Here is a 17,568-nt window from a genome sequence, read left to right on the forward strand (position 1 = left end):
TAGAGATTGGCTGGCTTACGTCAGACATGAAAGAGATATAGAAGGTAAGATTAGAAAAATTGGTTTATCCAAATAAACTGGATAGGTAAATTAAAAACAAAAAAAAGGAAAAATTGATTTAGACAAGATCAGTGAAGGTCTGACTTGATCTTTTAAAAATCTATTGAGAAGATATTAAATGTTTTATAAGTAAGAGTAAGATTAATAGAGCTTTCATTATTGCTCTTAATCTGGCTGCTGCATACCAGATAGGTTAGCATGGAAAATTTGGAAGTAAGGAGATAACTTAGGTGAAATTTATAAGAACCTGGTAAAGGGGTGAATGATTAAAGGAGTAAAATGTTAGGAATGGACAAGGGATAGATATGAGAAGACAAGATGACTATTAACACAATGGTAACTGGTGTTTTGTTCTGGTGCCCAGTAACAGAAATAGAAAAGACAAAAGAAGTATCTAATTTGGGGCAGGAAAATAAATTATTTTATAATAGAGACGTATCAAGGAAGTGATTAGAAATTTAGAACTATAACTCAAGGAAGATAGTAGATAGGTGTAGTAAAGGAAAAGAGTTAAGAGAGAAATAACAAAAGCAGACTCTTAAACATCCTTTATGTCAGAATTTTTCAGTCTTGGCACTGTCACCATTTTGGACCAGATAACTGCTGTGGAGAGTTGTCCTGTCCAGTATAGGCTGTTTAGTAGTATCCTTGACCTACACTCACTAGATCATAATAACCATCCCCCAATTTTGACAATTAAAAATGTCTCCAGACATTACCAAATATTCTCCGAGAGACAAAATCACCCCCATTGAGAACCACTGCTTTGCATGAATAAAGATATGGATATATAATAGTCATCACATATTGCTTCCTGAGCATTTTTTAACATTTTAAATATGACAGGTTTAACATTAAATATTAAAACATGCAGACTGAGACATTGACATTAATTCATTAGAGGATACTTGCTACAGCATGGCATTTGTGGTAGGAATTCATACTGAAATTGGCAGGACAGTGCCTTGCCAATGGTGGTGGGTTAGCTGCTTTGCCGGTGGTGATAGTTGTGGAAGCAGTAGCATTATTACTAGTGTTTCTACTACTACTAGCAGTTAACGTTAAGTAAATGCATTCTATGTGCTGGGCACTGTATTGAGCACTTTATATGGGTTATCTTATGAATCCTCACAAAAACCTCTTAAAAATACATTTTAGAGACGTCAACTGATAGAGAAGAACTCAAAGCTAGCAAACAGTAGAGCTGGGAGTTGAACTAGGAATTCTCTCTCTAAAATTTCTACCTGTAAGTCATTGTGATGATAATTCCAGAAACCAAGTAGACAAAAGAAAAGGTAAGGATATAGCTGCAGCAGAACCCCTAGTGAGTTGGCCCAACTTTGGATTGCAGGGAAGGAGTGAAGGCCAGTAAGAATAGGACAGTAAAGAATGGGGCAGACCATGGAGTGGGTGAGTCCCAAATAGCAGCCTATGAAAAAGTATTTGCATATCATTAGCACAGGACTGCCATTATAAAAATACCTTAGAGTGCCTGATACATTACATTTTGCAGAATACTTTCTTGTGTATCATTTCATTTAATCCTCTCTAGAACCCTACAAGTAGACAGTACATTTAGGCCCTTTTGATGATTTAAGAACCAAAATCCAGAGTAGTAAGTGGCTGTCCCAAAGTGACACAGCTTAATTAATGAAAGCAGGACTGGTATTTCCAATATCTAACTTGAAGTCTGGTGCTCTTTCTACCAGACTATTCTGCTCTCAGAATGAAAAACAGTATTGATACATTTTCTTCCTGCGTTAAATAGCTGCATAGCAGCTTCATCTTTGAAAGTAAGTGTGGCCATGCTACACTTTAAAATGTGTTATCTAGTGAGAGTAATAACATATTGATGATGCAGTTATTAAATCATTTTTGCCAAATACTAAGTATATAAATGATGCTAATCTGAATGTAATTAAGTTATATAGGTTTATACTGCTAAGTGGAGTAAAGAGTAAGTAATGATAATGATAGAAAATTCATCTAAGTAAAGAATTGTCTTTTCCCCCAACTTTGACATATGTATAATGTGTTCTTCATGCTCTCATTGTGGCAAGAATATATTCTCTTTCTCTAATAATTAGAAGATCGTATTGCTCTTCTTTTATTGATGCTCACTGTGAATGTGGCATCTTGGACATGGGAGGCTGTCACCTGGCAAGTACTCAATGTTTCTTGGTGGAGATGAATCATGAGGTTATATCTAAAAACATTTCCAGATATATTTACCAAATTTTACAGACCTGCAGAGGAGTAATTTATTCACTGTAATCAGTATATTTGGTTTCTACTCAGCTCTATCTCATAAGAGGCTAATGTGTTTTAAGAGAGATTTTTCCATTCATTCAAGAAACATTGTGTCACTCTGTACCAATGCTGTGATCATTCTAAAATGCAGAAGCACTTAACACTTCAGTCAGAAATTTGACAACTTTGACACATCTCTAATGCAAGTTCAGGCTCTAAGTAAGACTGGAGGGGAACCCTAAGATTTAACACATTTTTGTAAATAAAATGTCTATAGAAAAATCATTTGAAAAGTACATTAGATAATGGTAGGGGAAACATGTTTCTGCATGTGGATAATGGAGTGTTAAAATAGTTGGAAAATTGCCTGTCACAAGACAAATCTTGCTCACTTACTCATGGTCCTCAAGCATGTGCTTTTGTTATAGCAGTGCCTTTCTCCATAAAGTTCAGAAATTGTTTCTTAAGAAACTGGCTTGCAGATGTACAGTATCCTTAGAGGAGCAAAGAAGGAAAAACTCATTTTAAAGTATATAGATATCCTGTATAAAGTATATAGGTATCAGAGTCAGTAATTAAACAATGAATACAGTGATAAGAGAGCTCTGTATAAAACTGAGAGCTCAAAATTCCAAAATCAGTGTTTTGGTTTATTTTTCTTGTGTAGTAATCTAAAATTATAGAAAGGAAAGCAGTAATTTAAAGAAATGCATAATATTTTTGGAAGTCAAATGTGTATTGTTTCCTTTTGGAAAGAGTAACTGAAATGAAGGGTCTCTGAAGGGTTTTCCTTTTCTGTTTAGCTTTACTGCCTCTGCTTTGTACATGGTAGTTATTATAACACTTCTCATTGATACATAAATTTGAGTTGATGATGAACTGGCCCTTTGATGATCGATAGAATTCTCCTGTCGTTTGAATATCTTTTCTTAATTGTCCCCAACAGAATCTTCTTCTTCCCTTGGAATCTGTTAAACATAGTGTTGTTGCTGCTTGCTTTTACCACTTATATGTTACCTCTTACATTTTATCTTCTGATTGGATTGTAAGCTCTTTGAAGGTTGGAACTAGTTTTTATACTTCTTTATATTTCCACAACCTTCCATAGTACTTGAAAGTCAAAGAAACTCATTATGTCTGAAATTATGATTATGATTTTGGTAAAGGATATTATACCAGAATTAACAGCAAAGAAAGCACTTCAAATTCACATCTTCTTCAACTCACAGTAGTTTCTTTTGTTTCATGATAAAAGTGGAACAGGAGATTGGGTTGATTTTTGAGCAATACAACAAAAGCCTTAAATTATTTATTTCCCTGCTTTAGTTAAAATGCTTTGTTTTATATTTCACAGATAAGATGATTATGATGGTCTAATTCAAAGTTTTCTGTGTTTAACAGGATGGAAACTTCTCTGTCAGTAGTGTATTTGAAAAACCTCAAAATATGAAGGTGGTTGGGCAGTCAGCATTTGCAGACTTTGGTAAGACTGGTTTTAGCTTTTAAATTCTACCCCTCTTTCTGGCCTAGTTATATTAATTCCCCATATAACTTCAGTGTCTTCTGAACTATTCTAGTATTATACATGGCATGTGGTTTTAGCTTTTAAATTCTACCCCTCTTTCTGGCCTAGTTATATTAATTCCCCAAATAACTTCAGTGTCTTCTGAACTATTCTAGTATTATACATGGCATGTGGTTTTAGCTTTTAAATTCTACCCCTCTTTCTGGCCTAGTTATATTAATTCCCCAAATAACTTCAGTGTCTTCTGAACTATTCTAGTATTATACATGGCATGTGGTCAAATTCTTAATAAAATAAGGAGGAATTTATGACATATACATATGTTTAAAAAATAGTTTGAACTTAATCCTGTTTGCAGGAGTAACATGCAAAACTAAGAAGTCTATAACACTTTTCTAGAGAATACTAAATAGTAATTATTAGGAGTTCTTCACCTATATCCAGTGTATGAAACAAATATAATTAAAGAAGTTAATCTGTTGTCTTGAAACTTGAATATTAAAAAAGTATTTTTTATTTACATCTTAATTCCAAAAAAGAGTAACATCTATTTTGAATTTTCAAAAGAGAACATATGAATTTCTGTTTTTCATAAGAGTCTATCCAGTTAATCAAGTTCACATGGGTTAGGTACTTTCAAAACATATATGGCTCTTTTCATCATTTGTCAGGGTTATTGTTAAGAGTTTTTGTTGGGCCGGCCTGGTGGCGCACTGGAGAGTGCGCCGCTTGGGAGCACGGCGGCGCTCCCGCCGAGGGTTCGGATCCCATGTGGAGACCGGTTCCCGCTCACTGGCTGAGCGCGGTGCGGGCGCGACACCGAGGGTTGCGATCCTGTTGCCGGTCTCCGGTGCGGGCGCAACACCGAAGATTGCGATCCCGTTACCGGTCAGTAAAAAAAGACAAAAAGGAAAAAAAAAAAAAGAGTTTTTGTTGACCACCACCTAAAAGATGTCTGAAACTCATTTCCATACTCCTGCTTCTTCATTCTTCCAACAAACATCTCAGCCTTTCCTCACAATGTAAATGAGATGTCACTATTTCCAAACACCTCAATTTCCTCACTTATAAAATGGAATGACAATAATATCCATTTCACAAGGCTATTATGAATAATACAAAATGACTAAAGCAAAGTGCCAGGCTTATTGCAAGAGCATAAGAAATTATAGTTTGAGTCCCTTCAGTGGACTTACTGTTTTTTGTTGCTGTTGCTGCTCTTTACTCAGTTGACTAAATCAACTCATTTTTCAGTGTCTTAGTGATATATCCCAAGGTAGCTAAAGCCAGAGGTTTGATAATGTTATATAATGGAAATTTCAACATGAATCTTTATGTCTTACTGTATTTAGTTTTATTATATTGAGTATTACTTAAGTTAGGAGTGGCTGGTTTACAGTTAATGCAAATTGTCAAGTGATAGAATGCATGAAATTATATTTTGAAATTTGCTGATTGATTTGGTTGGCTGGATTGATAACAGATCCCTTCATAATTCTGTCTCTAGGAAAGAAAGTATACATGCACTATATAATTAACCAAGGGTTAAAGGGGCTCATAGACCTCCCTGACCTTCTTAACCCCTGTTAAGAACCTCTGGATTAAAGCTGTGTGTTTTATATCATAATGAATTGCCTTGCTTTTACCAAAATTATTAGTAGTTTTACTTAAATTTTTAAAAAATTTTCCTAACCATAAACATAGACATTTATGATGGTGGTGTTTTTAAGATATGCAGAATATACAAAATTAAGAAACATAACTATTTCTTGCATGTTTTTAATAACTTTAGGTAATTTATCAGTAAACTTTTTTTAATGTATCAGTAAACTTCTAATAAATATCCCACAATACCTTTTTAAAAGTTCATGTATTTTTAGTTGGATAGTATCAAAAAGCAAGACTGCTAATGAATCCAAAAAAGAGTGCTAAGAGGTGATCAGAAACCATTGACATATTAAAATGTAGTGCAAGAGGATGGCCAAGAAAAGGCCTTTGGATTTATAGTTTAAGAGGGCATTAGTGGCCCAAAAGTTACTATTTACAGATTTCTCAGAGCAGTCTCTGAGCCATAGAAATCAACCAGTAAATTGTGACTACTACTGGTTAGTGTCAGTTGAGGTGCTGGGCCTTAGCCTCATGTTTGGAAGATCTGCACCCCATAACTGCTTCTAATGGTTAAGCAGTCATCAAGGAATGTGTATCTTCTAAGAAGACATGTTTTGTGTCTTGTCCTAGTATATCACTCTTTTAAGCTATGTGTTAGAGTTGAATCTTTTTTCTAGGTAGGCTCAGAATATCAAATTGTAGAAGTCCTATAAATAAGGTGGTCTCTCTTTCTTATATAGGACAAAAAAGTCAGTAGAAATAAGGTACATTTTTTTCCATCAGAAATAATTAGCTAGGACCAGACTTAGAGAAAACATGTACTAATTTTATATGTAATACCAGATGTAGTGGAAATCAATAAAAAGCTATAGATTGAGGGGAAAACAGAAACCGTATATAGAATATCAGCATTTTCTATAGAATGAATCATTTTAAATCTCATGTAAATATATAAATTTATATATCCAAATCTGATGCTAACTCTTACATATCAGATCATCACAAGGATATCATACTTTTTTCTTCAAGTGAAGGAATACTGGGCATGATGGTGAAGCCTTGGAATTGTCTATCAGATCTCCTAGATTATCCTATAATAAAAAAAGAGCTAGTGAAAGTGGAAAATTTAATCATTCATGAAAGTTATTAATGTATTGGATAGCACTGAACAGCTTAAAGGTGGTGCCATTGATGGTTGACACCAAATCTGATTCAATTGAGGACCCCCAGTGCCTACCACAGTAAATAATCAATGACCTTTATTATAGTGAAAGAGAAAGGCAGGGAAGCGCTACAATAAAGGTATTTAATGAAGTCTTTATAGTGCTTGGTATAATTCAGATGTCAATTCCAAATTAACAATGGTAGAGCTGAAATTCTTAGTTCAAAACAACACTAGCAATTACATCCCCCTTGTTTTACAATTAGGTATATACAATAACAGTCTGACAAATTAAAATTGTTCCTTGTTAGTGCTTGATCTGGAAATAAGAGTAAATCAGATGAGCCACATATGGAAATTTAAATTTTATATTTAGTCTGAATGCTAATTGGTAATTGTTCATATTCTCTCTTACAAAAGAATTTTAAAAATCAAATGCCTCTAGATAGACAGGTGATGATTATATTATAAAAGAGTCTGTATAGTAGAAATTTCTGGGTGTTATGCTTTCTGGGCTTGGTTTTATTCTGTGAATCATTTAAGGTTGCTTTTTATTCCAAACCTTAAATTAATAATGGACTTTTTGTTTGATCGTGCATTTGTTTGCATTCTGTAGTTGAAAGTTGGCTGCTCTTTCGTTAAGTAGCCTTATTATTTTTCTCATTAAAAAGGGACACTGAACTCTAATTGAGAATCATCAATAAAAGAGAAAAATGTTTGAGGTTTCAGATATTCTCTCTTAAATGTACTACTATATAACTTTTACAGTACTTTCATAGTGCTTTCATCACAGTCAGAATTTGTCAAGTAAATACAAATACAGAGTACGTCAATATGTGGAAATTAGTGTAAGTGCTAGGTTCAGGGAGCTCAAAATATAATGCTTTTTATTTTTTTGGATGAATTCTATGGTACAGACATATCAGTACATTCAAATAGTTCAATCTGTGTATTTTTAAAAATTGTGCAGCAATCAGTTTTTCTTCCATTCATTTAGTTTCCTTCCTGTTTTGTAATGAAAGATTTATACTACACACACAGTGTCGATTAATGTATTCAAAATTTAATTTTTGGTTGCTTACTACTTGGACTGTTCCTATTCTAGTTGCATGCCTTATAGCCATGAATGAAGCATGGAAGAGTTTAAATTTTATTGAGAGAGGGAAGACAGAAACAAAGTAAATTAGTGAGGGATATTTAGAAAGTGGTAAGAGCTTTGAGGAAATAAAACAAGGTGCTGTAATAGGAGGTGAGAAGGGCTATTTTAGGTAGCTGGTTGAAGGCACATTTGACCTGAGACTTGAACGAAGTCATAGGAGGTCTTGGAGGAGAGTGCTCCATGCAGAGGCGACACCTAAGTGAGGAGTCTAAGACAGAAATGAGCTTGATGTTCAAGGAACAAAGAAGGCAGGCACTCGACCAGGTCTTGTAGGGTTTTGTGGACCAAGATAAGAAGTTTATTCTAAATGTGATTGGTAGCTTCACAATTAGTTAAGAAGATATGCAATTAACCAGGCAAAGACTATGATGACTTGAGCCAGGGCAATCACCAGAAAATGGAGGGTCTTATTTAGGATATATTGGAGACAAAGTTGACAAGACACACTGATGGATTAGATGTTGGAGGGAAGAGAAACGAAGAATCAGGGATAACTTCTAGATTTTTGGCTTGAACAACTGTCTGGAAGACAGCACCATTTAATGAGGTAGAAAAGGAGTAGGAAAAAGAACTTTGGAGTTCTATTAATTAGTTTGGAACATTTTAAGTTTGAGATGTCTATTAGACACCAAAATGAGATACAAGTGGGAGATACAAGTTCCGGAAAGATGCAGAGTTGGATATTAGCAAATTCTTGTTTACCTCCCTTTTAGAAGACGGATAATGGATTAATGAAGGAGTACATGTCCAAAGCATCTGCCTTTCTTCCTAATATAACTGTACTGCAGCCACACTGGTCTCCTTACTGTTCTTCAAAGCATCCCTTTTGAGGGCCTTTGCTCCTGCTCATCCATCTGCATGGAATTCTTTTCCTCCAGACACTCTTCATGGCTCACTCTCTCACCATCTTCTGATTTTGCTAAAATACCACCCCCTCCTGCAGGCCTTGCTGATCATTCTATTTCAAACTGTAAACCCTACCCCCAGCACTCCTGACCCCCTTTCTCTGTTTATTTTTCTCATAGCATTTACGGCTGTGTGACATAGTATATATTCTGTTCATGCTCCATTGGTGTGTTTTGTTCACTGTTATGTCTCTCAAGCCTGGAACAGTGCCAGTCACATTGTAAATACTAATGAATAATTTTGAATGAATAGTTAAATGAAAAAAATATTCTAATTGATTTAACTAATTGTTTTTTAAGAATTGAGCCACAAATATAGAACATCTCAAATACCTTCAACCATAATCCTAAACCAAAACTTCTGAATTCCATTCATATGATGAAGACTGATGTATCATTACTTTTGCTTATTTTGATTAAAGTAAAGAGATTGAACTAAAAATTGTTCTGAGTCTCTAAAATAGATGAGTGGTGATTTCAGAAGGAAACATCCTGAATCTTTATAAATTGTAATTCTTAGTCTTCGTATTTCCATTTTTCTAATTCCTGAATTCCGACCAGTAGACAACAACATGCATTATATACAGTATGTATTATTATTTAACATTTAAATATACAACTGTGTTTGCACAGCTTTTTAATATCCTTTTGTATCTTTGTAGTACCAATTTTGTTTTCATCTAATCAGAGTCACAATTCTCACTCTAACCTGATGAACCTTTGTCTCCCTCAGCCTGCCCTTCCCCTATCCCACCAAAGAAAGACAATACTATTATAAATTTTTGGTAAAACAAAAAAATTTTATGTACACGCACTGCCATACAGCACCTAACGTGATTAGATATTCTTAGAGTAGTCTTCTAACATTTGCAATACTCTTTCAAACAAATAGATCCAATTCATTAGTATTTCCTTTCCATTCCATGTCACTGGGGGGATTGCAGTGCAGTGGTTGCCATAGCAAAAGTGATTAGTTCCTGAGTTTCTACTTTGTAGCAATTTCTGTGAGGTATCTATCTTGGTGAGTCATGGATGCCAGATGTGATTCTGATAAATGTTTTGAATGCTTTTTGATTGGAAATGGTAATTTATATAAAAATTATAAAATTGCTACTTCAGGGTCTTGATTTTATACATACTCAGCATTTAAAGCAGACTACAGTGTATTCATTTCTTATACAAACATGAGGAAAAACTAGGGCCCTGTGTCTCTATATCCTTTATGTAGGTTTGTATATGATAAACTCTTGCCTTTCTAGGTAAGAATGTTCTTTTGTAAAGCTATACCTCTAATGTATTATATTCTTAACACTGTACTGTGCGTTTTACTTTTTTTTTAATGATGCAGGGTATTATAAATGTATAATTATCCCTTTGACTATTAAATTTAAAGTTCTTAAAAATTCTATGGAATAATGGGCTGAGCCCGTGGCGCACTTGGGAGAGTGCGGTGCTGGGAGCGCAGTGACGCTCCTGCTGCGGGTTCGGATCCTATATAGGAATGGCCGGTGCACTCACTGGCTGAGCGTGGTGTGGGCGACACCCACCAAGGGTTGCGATCCCCGTCACGAAAAAAGACAAAAAAAAAAAAATTCTATGGAATAATATTTTACATTATTACATTGCTATTTTTTAACCTAATAGATGATATTTTTGATGCTTTCAAATATAACCCACAATTTAATTGGAACATTTGTCACTATAAGACTACCTAATTAATAGATTTGTTCTATAATAAGTGGTGCAACCCACTAAACTGACCTCTGAACATCTCTTATTTGATTGCCACTATACTATGAAAGTGATTATTGAAAACATCTTTCCTAATCTTAGACCTTACAGATTACATATACCTGGGAAGGATGAAAAGATGGCGAGATTTATTTCCCTCTGGCACATTTCACCTGAGGGGAATTCCCTGCCATCAGTCAGAGCATATAGAAGCCCCAGGATACATTATGAAAAGCCTAGCGCCACTCCTCTAAATATCTTGCCCTGTTTTCAAACAGGTTTCCATTTGACTCAATTTTCTTCCATCTGCAATTCTACATTTCATTCTGTATAAATGCCTTATCTATTAATTAGCAAAATCACAGTTGTGCTTTTTGGATGTAGATAGGTACATAGCTCCTCACTGCTTAACCTTCACCCACCGAAGAGCTGAGTGGCAGATTGGATGGATAGATGGGTTGGATGGATGGTAGATGATGGATGGATAGTGGATGAATGATGAAAGTGCCTTTTACTACATACCTTTTGTCCAGAGCAATCCATTCCCTTAGCAGCTCTCACCAAACAATCCCGTTTTCCTGTTCTGCTCCACAACACCAAAGACAGTTTGCGTTTATTCCATTACACATAGAGACAAATGGGCATAATATGTACTTAACCTGCCCCTGCCTATCATCACATTATCCCATATAACCTTGGCCGTACAGCAGAGACTTCCCTGAGATGAACAATATTACTTATCCTCATTTTACAGTGTGGAAATAGGGGTTCAGAGAGGTTTAGAAATTTGCACAAGGGCACACAGCTAGGAAGGAAGTGGCAGACCTGGAACATGATACTTGGTTCTCCCTCACAAGCTGTGTTCTTAACCACTATGCACCCCTTCTTCTTATTTTTAGAATTTTTATGCTATCTGAACATTCTCCCAAGTCATCCATCTCAAAAATATGATTATATATCTATAATTCTGGAATATGTAATGCTTATGGATCCAGAAAAAATCAAAACCAAGCAGTGGTGATTACAAAATCACTAAACGTTGATTTCTCTGGGGATTACACAAGCTTTTCAGAATATCCCATTATCAAATATAATAAACTTCTAGTTATTATTAGTGTAAGATCATTCCTCTGTTAAGTTTCTAAGTACGTATGGGAGGGCATTTCCTAGAAATAAGCTCCTTGGTCTCCCTTTGATTTTTCCCCTACTCCAGTTGTTTACAGTTTTGCAGCCACGTGTCAATATTTTTTAGTCAGTTTTTGAAGTTCTGACTCACTTTTAAATTCTGATTCATCTTTGGTACTAGGGTCCCTCTTTATTCAAACACATTCTTTCTTAAAAATTCAGTAATAAATACAGAAAAATTCTATATGTTCTCTCCCAGTCCACATTTTTAAAATCATTTTGGTTTGTTTGGTTTGTTTGGTTTTTGCTTCATAGTATAACAAACGAGGTTTTAGTTTGTTTCTGTTTTTGTTTTTGCTGCCTTTTCTGTTTTCTCCTTTGATTTAGGAGTTTGCCTTTGAAGGATCTGCTTATATCCATCATGTATGTCAGTTAAGTGTCCTACTCACGTTAGAGGTTTTAGTTTGTTTTTGTTTTTGTTTTTGCTGCCTTTTCTGTTTTCTCCTTTGATTTAGGAATTTGCCTTTGAAGGATCTGCTTATATCCATCATGTATGTCAGTTAAGTGTCCTACTCACGTTTCTTAGAGTCTTCAAAATAAGCTCCTGGTAATTAAAACAATGGCATAATTTATGATGGTAAGAGAAGGTAGCACAGAATTGTAATTTAGTACATCATATGTTAAAACACTTTGAAATCAATCACCAACCTATTAAAAGTGGTTGAGGGCTTACAGAATATTTTATTTATATATACATATATATATATAATTTACTTTAAAGTATAATATGTATGCTATTTTAAATCCATTACTAATCATCTGTAGCAATTAGTACTATTTTGCTATTAAAGATTTGTTATAGGCTTTAGATTCATATTCTGGGTAATCACTTAAATTCTCTAACCAACTTTTTTTTCATGTATAATATAGGATTATAGCTAGGTTTGTGGTAAATATAAAATTACCACAATTTTAAGTGCCTTGGTGCCTTGTACATAGTACGTGCTGATTAAATGTGAGCTGCAGTAATAACAAGATATTTTAGACCATTTACTTATGGCTTAATATCCTATTTATTCAATATTTCTTTAAAAGATAAAAGAGAGGGAAGTAGTTTCTACTACAAAATTTTCTCATCAGCCTTTCTCCTTTCCCCTCTGCTGTTCCAGGACATCTACCTAAAATTTTTCATTCTCTTTGCTTACCACCTACCCCTCAAACCACCAAATCCCATGGAGTCTGCCTCTTTCATATCTCTTAAAACTTCCTTCCCTGTGGGTACTTCTTTAACTCATCTCTCTACTGGCTTACTGAAAGATTACTGGTCTCCTCAACTTTAATCTTGTGCCTGCCTCTCCAATCTCTTCTCCACGCTGTAGTGCGGTCTATACAAAATAAACCTGAAATACTCAAAATACTTTAATAACTCCCTATACCTTTAAGATAAGGTCTAAAGTCCTTAGTGTGGCACACCTTGTAGATCTGGCTCCTCTTTACTTCACAGATGTGCCAATTTATGTACAGTTCTCAAAATATATTTTCTATTTTGCTTCCAGGCCTTTGAACATTTTACTTCTTTGCCTGAATCCCCTTTTTCCTCTTTTCACCTACCTAATCCCTATTCATATTTCAGATCTTAAATAATAGTCATTTTTACCAATGCTGAACATAGTACCTGACACATTGTAGGCTTTCTTGGAAGTGTTTGCTGGATGGATGAATAAACCACTTACTTGATTTATTAGATAATTATATCTGATGGAATTTCCAGTTAGAGTGAATTGCTAATTCCTTTTTGCCTCGGCTATACCTACTCTGTTTTAGCACTTTCCAAACTCTGTTGCAGTCATCTATTTACTTGTTTCCCTCACTTACCTGGAAATTCCTTGAAGACAGACAGCATGACTTTCACATTTCTATTTCCAGTGTCTAGGATAGTGGTTGGCACATGTAAATGTTTACTAATAATTTATTTGAAAGGAGTCTTCTTAAATAAACTATTTTAAATTTTTAAGAATTTTATTGTAGTATAATTTGCTTACCATAATTTGTATACTCCCATTTTAAGTGTAGATTTCAGCAAGTTTTAATAAACTGTGATACAGTTGTACAACCCTGACCACAATCTCAATTTTGGAATACTTCCATTAACCCAAAAAGTTCCCTCATGCCCGTTTATAGTCAGTCTCCCCTCCTACTCCCAGCTCCACACAACCACTAATCAACTTTTTAAAAATTGGGTCCATCTCTGGTAACTAATGTTCCAAAGCATAGTTTGGAAAAAGCTAAGATAGAAGCCTATAAAAACAATGTGAAATCTCTGATGGAAGTGTGATTCTCACATAAATACTGAGGTTGCACTAACCAGGAGCTTCAACCTCATGAACAAACCTACCTGTCCTTTTTAGGGAAGCTAAGCTCCAACCTGAGTATCTCTAGGAATGTGGCAGCATCAGGGAAGAAAGTTACTACGCAGCGAGGAAAAGGCAATGACGGGCAGCAAAACTTTCTGTTTTTTTCTGTATTCATATTGGGCTGAATGTGGTGCTTGATTGTATGCCTGAACCTATTCCCTCCCAAGGCCGACTAAGCCATTAATTATCAATCTAATTTCAAAAACAAATCTTGAAAAACCCATAATCAAGTGGACTGACACCTTGACTTTCAGACACTTGTGTCTTATAACAAGTGACTTTTTTGAAATAAGAACACCCCATCTTGAAACTTCTGATCCCCCTCTCTGGAATTGGAACCCAACTGATTCTCCTTTATGATTCATATTATATGCTCATAGTTTTGTAACAACTCAACCATTACTGGTCTTACTACTAGCACTGTATATATGACCTTGGGCAAGTGAATTAATCACTCTCTGACTCCTTCTCATCTGTAACATAGGTTGTACAAGGAAAAGTTATAATGATGTCTGACATATGCTCATCTCTCAATAAAATAGCTATTATTTTTATAGCCATCATAAAAAAATAAATAAAATTGTGGTCATAATATATAACATAAAACTTGCCATTTTAAAATGTACAATTCAGTGGCATTAAATATATTCACACTGTTGTGAAACCATTACCGCTATCTATTTGCAAAACTTTTTCTATTACCCCGAACAGAAACTGAATAATCTCTAAGTGATAACTCCTCATTCCTTATTCCTCCCAGTCCCTGATAACCTCTAAGCTACTTTCTGTCTCAATGAATTTGCCTATTCTAGATATCTCATGTAAGAGGAATCATACAATATTTGTCCTTTTGTGTCTAACTTATTTCACTTAGCATAATGTTTTCAAGGTTTATCCATGTTCTACCAGGTATCAGAACTTCATTTCCTTTTGATTATTCATTGGTTAACTCTTGATTCCACCTTTTACCTAATGCAAATAATGCAGCAGTGAACAGTGATGTACAAGTATCTATTTGAGTCCCTGCTTTCATTTGTTTTAAGTACATACCTAGGAGAGAAATTGCTGTATGTTTAGCTTTCTGAAGAAACTAAAACTGTTTTCCATAGCCGTTTTACATTCCTACCAGCAATGCACAAGAATTCTAATTTCTCCACATCATCACCAAAATTTGTTATTTTCCTTTTTTTTATTACTGTAGCCTTCCTGGTATTTTATTGTGGCTTTCATTTACATTTCTCTAATGACGAATGATGTTGAGCATCTGCTATAGCCGTTTTACATTCCTACCAGCAATGCACAAGAATTCTAATTTCTCCACATCATCACCAAAATTTGTTATTTTCCTTTTTTTTTATTACTGTAGCCTTCCTGGTATTTTATTGTGGTATTTTATTGTGGCTTTCATTTACATTTCTCTAATGACGAATGATGTTGAGCATCTGCTTATGTGCTTACTGGCCATTTTATATCTTCTTTGGAGAATTATCCATTCAGATTCTTTACCCATTTTTTATTTGGGTTCTTAGACTTTTTATTGTTGAATTGTTGGAGTTCTTTATATATTCTACATATTAAATTCTTTATATGGATATTTAAATATATATATTTAAACATATATGATTAGCAAATATTTTCTCCCATCTGTGTGTTGTCTTTTTACTGAGAGTTTTATAGTTTTAGCTCTTAAATTTAGGTCTTTAATCCATTTTTGAGGTAAGTTTTGTACATGGTGTAAATTAGGGGTCCACTTTATTCTTTTGCATGTGGAAATCCAGTTGTACTAGCATCATCTGTTGAAGAGACCATTTTTTCCCCAAGTAAACTCGGTACCCTTGACAGGTAGCCATAGATGTATCTGTTTATTTCTGAACTCTAAATTATATTCTGTTGGTCTGTATGTCCTTATGCCAGTACCATATTGTTTTCATTACTGTAGATTTTTAGTAAATTTCAAAATCTGGAAGTGTGAGTCCTCCAATTTTATTCTTTGTTTTCAAGATGGTTTTGACTGTTTATGGCCCCTTCCACCTCCATATAAATTTGAGAATCTTCTTTTCCATTTCTGCAAAAGAGGCTGTTGGAATTTTGAAAGTGATTGCATTGAATCTGTAGATCACTTTGGATAGTATTGACATATCTGTGTGTTGTCTTTTTACTGAGAGTTTTATAGTTTTAGCTCTTAAATTTAGGTCTTTAATCCATTTTGAGGTAAGTTTTGTACATGGTGTAAATTAGGGGTCCACTTTATTCTTTTGCATGTGGAAATCCAGTTGTACTAGCATCATCTGTTGAAGAGACCATTTTTTCCCCAAGTAAACTCGGTACCCTTGACAGGTAGCCATAGATGTATCTGTTTATTTCTGAACTCTAAATTATATTCTGTTGGTCTGTATGTCCTTATGCCAGTACCATATTGTTTTCATTACTGTAGATTTTTAGTAAATTTCAAAATCTGGAAGTGTGAGTCCTCCAATTTTATTCTTTGTTTTCAAGATGGTTTTGACTGTTTATGGCCCCTTCCACCTCCATATAAATTTGAGAATCTTCTTTTCCATTTCTGCAAAAGAGGCTGTTGGAATTTTGAAAGTGATTGCATTGAATCTGTAGATCACTTTGGATAGTATTGACAAGTTAACAATATTTAGTCTTCCAACCTATGAATGCAGGATGTCTTTCCCTTTATTTAGGTCTTTAATTTTTTCAGCAATGTTTTATAGTTTTTGTTGTACAAGTGTTTCAATTCGTTGGTTAAATTTATTTCTAGGCATTTTATTCTTGTAGATCTTGTTGTAAATGGAATTGCTTTCTTAATTTCTTTTTTAGATTGTTCATTACTGGTGTTTGGAAGTGCAACTGATTTGTCTGTGTTGATCTTGTACCTTGCAACTTTGCTGAATTTATTTATTCCAACTCTAGTAGCTTTCTTGTAGATTCTTTGGGATTTTCTTGATATAGGATCATGTCATCTGCAAATAGAGATGGTTTTATTTCTTTGAATATTATAATGTGGTAACGCTTGAAATCAGATTCTCACCCTTCCCAGGGTTTGCTGGTTTTTTGATTGTTTGTAGTAGTCCATTTGTTTAGTAATTTTCTAAACTGTTTTTACAAAGACTGTATTCCTTGTCATATACAGTCACTGAAGTCTCTCTTCCTTTAGTTTGTGTTCAGCTAATGTTTTATCAGAGATTTCTTTGAATACCAGGAGCTGAAGAAGACAAACATACAAACAAACAGCCATCTTTCCTAGTCTTTGTAGATTGTCTCTATGCTGGAGCACTCCTTCAACACTTGCACTAAGGCTTGCACTAAGTGTAAGGAGCAGCCCGATGTGAAAACACAGGGTCTTCTCAGCTCTTTTCTGAGCATGCGTCTTGCCCTAGGCATGCATGTGGCTTTCTAAATCCCTCCACCCCCACCATAAAAGGGCACTTTTTTTTTTCCTCTTTCATAATTGTGATTTGATGGGTCGTTTTAAGGATCAGTACGCAGACATTTCAATTTGTACATAATTCTTAACATATGTACCAAATATCTAAAAAGCCATGTATTGGGGCCGGCCCGGTGGCGCACTGCTACAATGCGCCGCTTGGGAGTGCGGCGGCGCTCCCGCTGAGGGTTCGGAT

General features: G+C 34.8%; 1 protein-coding gene across 1 annotated transcript in view; it reads left to right on the plus strand.

Annotated features, from left to right (window-relative positions):
* The window catches only part of LOC103595321 (T-cell immunomodulatory protein), a gene marked incomplete at its 3' end in the record, with an annotated part of 119,258 nt that overhangs the window by 86,736 nt on the left and 14,954 nt on the right, over positions 1 to 17,568 (plus strand). The window contains exon 8 of the mRNA XM_008578696.1: positions 3,712 to 3,793. Within this exon, the coding sequence (XP_008576918.1) occupies positions 3,712 to 3,793 (82 nt within the window). The remainder of the gene's footprint in view (positions 1 to 3,711; positions 3,794 to 17,568) is intronic.

This window comes from Galeopterus variegatus, unplaced genomic scaffold, assembly GCF_000696425.1.
Source record: "Galeopterus variegatus unplaced genomic scaffold, G_variegatus-3.0.2 Scaffold1747, whole genome shotgun sequence".
NCBI lineage: Eukaryota > Metazoa > Chordata > Mammalia > Dermoptera > Cynocephalidae > Galeopterus > Galeopterus variegatus.